This window comes from Octopus sinensis, unplaced genomic scaffold (assembly GCF_006345805.1).
Source record: "Octopus sinensis unplaced genomic scaffold, ASM634580v1 Contig01889, whole genome shotgun sequence".
In the NCBI taxonomy this organism is placed as follows: domain Eukaryota; kingdom Metazoa; phylum Mollusca; class Cephalopoda; order Octopoda; family Octopodidae; genus Octopus; species Octopus sinensis.
The window spans coordinates 1-7,291 of NW_021825182.1; the positions used below are offsets into that span (position 1 = coordinate 1).

Here is a 7,291-nt window from a genome sequence, read left to right on the forward strand (position 1 = left end):
AATCAATAAAACCAACTTGCATTTTAGGCAATTGGTGTCTTTTCCTGCGATCCATCATAGGCATGATATTACGAGTAAAATGGCTCTCCAAATCGCCTTGTTCGAAGAACTCAGTTGCAACTGTAATAGCAGTCTTTCTTTGAACCTCCCATGGCTTAGTAATACTTGAAAGATCAGACGCAGTCATCATCATGCAAATTAGTAAATCAATACTTTCTTGAGATGACAACGCTTGGTCATCGACTTCTAATTTCTGTTTGAAAATGTACCTTTTCTCAAAGTACATTAGGAGGTCCGTAGCAAGGATTGATTTCTCTATAAGTTTAAGCCCCTGCTGATATTTTTCAACTGAGATGTTTCGTAAAATATTTGTTTCTTCATATTTTAATATCATGAGACATCGACTTATATGATGATATTCCATCACAGACGTGTTGTAAAGAATAGCAAGAGGAGATGCCGTCTTCGCTTGAAACGCATTATCACGTCCTCTATGATCAATATCATGACACAAACAAGCAATCAATAGGCAAATCCGATCAAATTCTGTGAAATATATTTGCAATTTGCCAGTAGTCAACATACAAAACATCATTTGAGTAACATTGAGAGCATGGCGCCAATTATGATAGGTGACAGGTCGATAGTTCTTTTTAACAGTTAGTATCCACCTATATAATAATTCTTTAGATATGTTGAGAACGGGCAATGTTTTGGCATCTAAAAATATGCGAACGACCAACAAAACAGTGTCATCCTCTGAATATAAGAAGTGATCGAAGTCGAATTGATAAATTTGAGAATAATTTACAGATTCCATTTCCATACTTAAAAATCGATCTACAATTTCTGGATAGCAAGTAGCATGATAACTAAGCACTTTATTTGTAAATTCTAACTGACATAACGTTTTTGCTGAAGTTTCATAAAGACGGCAATTATAGATAGCTAAACCGCAGAACATTGTAAATAGCTCCATCATGTTGATATCATTTCGACTAAAAATATCCCTTGAATCTCTGATATACACGATCCAACCGACAAAATTATTGCTGGCATCTTTAATTGCTAAGCAAAGCAACCAACTACCAATCTTACTTTCGAGTTGTATGGTATCAGACTCTGTAAATTCATTCAAATTAAACACATCAAAATTATTTTTACTATTCATATTTCGTTCAATTGCTTTTCTTACGTTTGGTGCTATAATTTGTTCTGAGATATCTGAAGCTCCTCTCGATAACTGAAAGACTTTCGAATATTCAGTTGGGAGAATTTTCTCTTTGTTCGGATCACTCAAATAAATGCTGATACTCTCACACTGTAACATTTCCATGGCGAGTTTGGTAATTTCGGATATTAGTTTCGTTAGAGAATTTTGATATTTTAGTATACACCGATTTAGTTTTAGTAATAAGCTGTGGCGATCGTGCTCTTCAATTGAACTTGCAAAGAAAGTGCTATTATTCATACTGATAGAACAAAATGACAAAAACCTCTCGAAGATATTTTCGTCTTCTGAGTCAAAATATTCCTCCTTTATTTTGTTTAATACTTGAGCGACAGCTAACAATTTATTATCATTGTCTAGAATTGGCATACATAGAATGCTTTTGGTACGAAATCCAGTCTTTTCGTCGACTTCACTCAAGAAACGAGGATCCTGATACACATCCTTAATATTTAATAGACATTTATTTTGAGCTACAAATCCTGAAATACCTTTTCCGAAGGGAATGCGTATGGCGTTTTCTTCAGTATGAAGTGATTCTTCAAGAGTAGATTCAGCTGTAACATCAAACAGGGTCGAGATTAGATATTGAGTTTGTCCCGTTCCCCGAGCCAAAAAGAGACTTGCTTTTTCACACGGAAGTAAGGTACATAACTTCTTAAGAACTCGATGGCATAGAGAATCTGTATGAAACTCACTGTTAAGAATTTTCACAACTTCTTTGTACAGTTCATTTTCCGTTAGAGTTTCGCTCTCGTCTTTTTGAGCCAGTTTCTTTTTAAACAAGGCATTTCCAATGAAATCAATGAAAGCATGTGCTTTTTCTATATGTATCTCAGTTTTAGCGAATATCTCTTCACCCAATTCGCTTAGACCATGTTCAGTGAGCCATGTTCTAACGAACAGTGGATTGTTCTTCAAGAACCCATCCACTTCTTCCTCAGTAAGTTCTGTTTCCATGTTTCTTTAAAGTTTAAGTCCAAAAAAAAAAAAAAATGGTTCAATGAAGCCTGCAGTATTCTAAGAAACGTTTCATGAGAATTTCGATTTTCTTTTTTAATTCAGCAGTCTTCGCTACTTGAAATTAGAAGCAGGCGACAGATAGGTTTCCGTGGCTTGTCTTCGAAATCACGCTGTATAGTCTGTTGTGACGTAAGTAAAACTATGACAAAATATTCAAAATCGTCATAAATTTGCATAATTTTGCCTTTGGTTTTATTGGTCTAAGGCAAAACGTTCCTCACACTGAATCATATTCTGTTCTGTGTTGTTGATAAATGACCAGATCGAAGATACAGTTGATGCTGACTTGAATCGAACTCTACGAAAAACGTCACTACATTATTGCTGGAATTAATTTGATTCAATTCTCAACACTTTCTGAAACTTCACCGCCGGTATCTTGATGCATTTTCCTTTCCTTAAGTTTAAAGCCCATGTTTAATGAATCTAGTTTGGTTCAACATATCACCAAATATTTATTTAAATGTAAAACAATTGCCAAATCCAACGCTCTTTTACTGAAATTTCACTAACATCTACAGAGTAATTTTATGCGCGCGCATGCTGTATTTCGAGCTAGTGCATATGAAGATTTGTTTTATTTTATGCATGTATTCTCATGCATATAGTTGCATGTCTAGAAATGCACATATAGTCTTAAAATGGTAGGCTTCTGGAAAGTTTAACAAATTTTTACACTTCCAGTGATGACTTGGATCTGTAGTCTTTAAACCAGTCTTCCCCTTCTAGTTTTGAGAAGCCTAATTTCTCAAGGCTGGTGCTTAGGCAATTTGCTAAATATTCCAGTGCCACAATAATTACAGGTATTAACCTGAACTTGTAATCCGGGTAGAGTAACTGTAAATTATTCAATAGTTTGGCATAGATGTTTTCTTTTTCGCTATCTTTAAGTTTTATGTTAACACCTTACTGGGCAGCTAATTTCCACTACTGTACACAATTTCTCTTCTCTGTCCCAAATCACTATGTCTGACATATTATGCTTCCATTTTATTGAGGTTTTCGCTGGGTCATTCCACCGGTACTCTTTCTAAGTATGAGTGGCTATGACACCTGTCATATGTAGACTGTCCCTTTGACTTCAAGATTATCCACCTGACAGATCTCATTATACAGTGTCCTAGCTACAACATCATGTCTCATCGATAGATAATACCGCGATAATTGCTTTGGACAACTGCTTATGATGTGGGTGATATCTTTGGTTTTAACTCCAGGAAGTCTGCTTCGTTTATCACATTTTCTTGCTTTTTCTACATCGTTGTCCCTTTTGTGCATCAGGTATTTGGTTGATATTTCTTGTTCGTGGCTTGCAAACGCATACCCTTGTTGGTCCATGACAGATCACTTTGAGTGATAGTTTTGTACATTACTGTCATCTCGGAGCTTTCTGTTAACATATCCATGCATGGTCGATTATGTATGTATGCATGTATGTATGTTAGTATGTATGTGTGGTGAGGGGGTGTTTACTGATGATAGCTGTTTTACATTATGGTAGGTAGTAAGCTCCAGGTTAGAAACCGACTCTTTCACAATTGGTGAAAAATCTAGAAATAAAACTGAATAAATACATACACATATTACATACATGCATATATGTATGCGTGCATACATATATATACACACACAGGCGGCGAGCTGGCAGAAACGTTAGCACGCCGGGCGAAATGCGTAACCGTATTTCGTCTGCCGTTACGTTCTGAGTTCAAATTCCGCCGAGGTCGACTTTGCCTTTCCTCCTTTCGGGGTCGATAAATTAAGTACCAGTTACGCACTGGGGTCGATATAATCGACTTAATCCGTTTGTCTGTCCTTGTTTACCCCCTCTGTGTTTAGCCCCTTGTGGGTAGTAAAGAAATATATATACACACACATACACACATACATACGTACACACATACATACGTACACACATATATATACACAGTGGAGGCACATGGCCTAGTGGTCAGAGCAGCGGATCGCGGTCGAGGGATCGCCGGTTCGAATCTCAGACCGGGCGATGTGTGTGTTTATGAGCGAAACACCTAAGCTTCACGCGGCTCCAGCAGAAGGTAATGGCGAAGTTCTGCTGACTCTTTCGCCACAACTTTCTCTCTCTCGTTCCTCCTGCATCTTGCAGCTCACCTGCGACGGACCGGCGTCCCGTCCAGGTGGGGAACCTTTACGCCAAGGAAACCGGGAAACCGGCCCTTATGAGCCAGGCATGTCTCGAGAAGGAACAAACAACAACATACACACACATATACATATGTACACATACATACACTCACATGCGTACGTAGATACATAATGATTGCTTCATTTTGTCAAATGAAAGCTGTTTCACATTATGGTAGTGAGACGCCAATAGGTTATTGGGTTTAAGTGACAAATGCTTTTACAATACTTTTGCCATTCTCTCGGTTGCCATAATTGGAATCACTCCGTCGGTTTCGACGATGAGGGTTCCGGTTGATCCGAATGAACGGAACAGCCTGCTCGCGAAATTAACGTGTAAGTGGCTGAGCACTCCACAGACACGTGCACCCTTAACGTAGTTCTCGGGGATATTCAGCGTGACACAGAGAGTGACAAGGCCGGCCCCTTGAAATACAGGTACAACAGAAACAGGAAGTAAGAGTGAGAGAAAGTTGTGGTGAAAGAGTACAGCAGGGATCACCACCATCCCCTGCCGGAGCATCGTGGTGTTTTCGCTCAATAAGCACTCACAACGCCCGGTCTGGGAATCGAAACCGCGATCCTACGACCGCGAGTCCGCTGCCCTAACCACTGGGCCATTGCGCCTCCCTTGCCATAATAGGTTCCAGTGAGAAGCATTGCGAGATAACTGGTAACATTATGGTTGCAAATAAGGTAGTGAGCAGGCAGAAATGGTAGTATAGGCAGCGAGCTATACGCCGGGCAAAATGCTTAGCGGTATTTAGTCTGCCGTAACGTTCTGAGTTCAAATTCCGCTGAGGTCGACTTTGCCTTTCAGCCTTTCGGGGTCGATAAATTAAGTACGAGTTACGCACTTGGGTAAATCCGGCTGTCCTTGTTTGCCCTCTCTGTGTTTAGCCCCTTGTCGGTAGTAAAGAAACAGGTATTTCGTCTGTCTTTACGTTCTGAGTTCAAATTCCGCCGAGGTCAACTTTGCCGTTCATCCTTTCGGGGTCGATAAATTAAGTACCAGTTACGCACTGGGGGTTGATGTAATCGACTTAATCCCCTTGTCTGTCCTTGTTTGTCCCCTCTATTGCCCCTTTGTGGGCAATAAAGAAATAAGAAACGTTAGCATGCCCGGGCGAAATGCGTAGCAGTATTCCGTCTCTCATACAAACATACATATATATATACATACATACATACATACATACATACATACATACACAAACATACATACATACATACATACATACATACATACATGCATACATACATACACACCCAATACATACATACATACACACATGCATACATACATACATTCTTACATACATACATACATACACACAAACATACATACATACATACATACATACATACATACACACAAACATACATACATACACACAAACATACATACATACATGCATACATATTTGGTTGGTGCATAATTATTGCGGCTTTTTTCCAAATTTTATTCAATAAAATCAACAACAATATTTAACAAAAACATCTTTCAATGACGACCTCACTGTCTGCCAAGCAAATTGGAAGCAGTAATTGAAGTAGATGGTGAATATGCTCCGAAACAATCATTTAAAGATGTTTTTGTTACGTGTTGTTATTGTTTTTGTTGAATAAAATTTATAGAAAAGAAGCCGCAATAATTATGCACCAACCCAATAGATGCATACATACATACGCGTGTTTAATTTAAAATATAAATATATGGCTGTGTGGTAAATAGCATGCTTACCAACCACATGGTTGTGGGTTCAGTCCCACTGCATGGCATCTTGGGCAAGTGTCTTCTACTATAGCCTCGGGCCAACCAAAGCCTTGTGAGTGGATTTGGTAGACGGAAACTGAAAGAAGCCCGTCGTATATCTGTATGTATATATATGTGTGTGTGTGTGTATGTTTGTGTGTCTGTGTTTGTCCCCCTAGCATTGCTTGACAACCAATGCTGGTGTGTTTATGTTCCCGTTACTTAGCGGTTCGGCAAAAGAGACCGATAGAATACGTACTGGGCTTACAAAGCATAATTCCTGGGGTCGATTTGCTCGACTAAAGGCGGTGCTCTAGCATGGCCGCAGTCAAATGACTGAAACAAGTAAAAGAGTAAAAGAGTAAAAGAGTATATTATTTGTTTCACCTTTTAATTTTTCCTTGAAAGACGTTTTTTCCGTTGTATGATTTTCTGTGGTTTCCCTAACAAACAACTCAACTGCAGAGTCGAGGTTTCCGGGTCGCGATTTTGGTTGTTTTTCTCTTGGCATTTGTTTTGGATAAAACATCAAAGGAAATCCGAACAAGATGGTAATAGCAGCGATGAAGAGAAACCCTATCCACCAGGCACCAATCCAGTTGGGATCACTCGGTGTCATACCTTTATCTGGAATAATAAAAGAATTAACAAATATTAGAACTTACTTTGAAAAGACGATTTTTCTTGAATTATTTGGAATGGAATTACGGTGCCTTCCTTCTCTTCAACTTTCTCCCTGTCCCTCACCCCGTGTCTCTGTATATTTGCCTCTCTCTCTCTCTCTCCCACACACATATGAACAAACACATATACACACATACACACACATATATACACATTCGCACACATAAACACATATACACACACACATACACATATATACATATACACATACACATATATACACACCTATACACGTGCATGTATACACTCTTTCAATCACACACATATTCACTCACATACATGTTCACTCTCTCTCTCTCTCTCTCTCTCTTCTATAAACACACACACACACACAAACACTTATTCCTATTTCTTTATTACCCACAAGGTGCTAAACATAGAGGGAACAAACAAGGATAGACAAAGGGATTAAGTCGATTATATCGACCCCAGTG

General features: G+C 38.8%; 1 protein-coding gene across 1 annotated transcript; it reads right to left on the reverse strand.

Annotated features, from left to right (window-relative positions):
- Window positions 1-4: 4 nt before the first annotated feature.
- On the reverse strand, window positions 5-2,397 carry LOC115227121 (cGMP-specific 3',5'-cyclic phosphodiesterase-like; the record flags this gene model as incomplete). Its single annotated transcript, XM_029798041.2, has 1 exon — window positions 5-2,397. A coding segment is annotated over exon 1 (2,187 nt), but the record flags the coding sequence as incomplete, so codon positions are not given.
- Window positions 2,398-7,291: the final 4,894 nt, after the last annotated feature.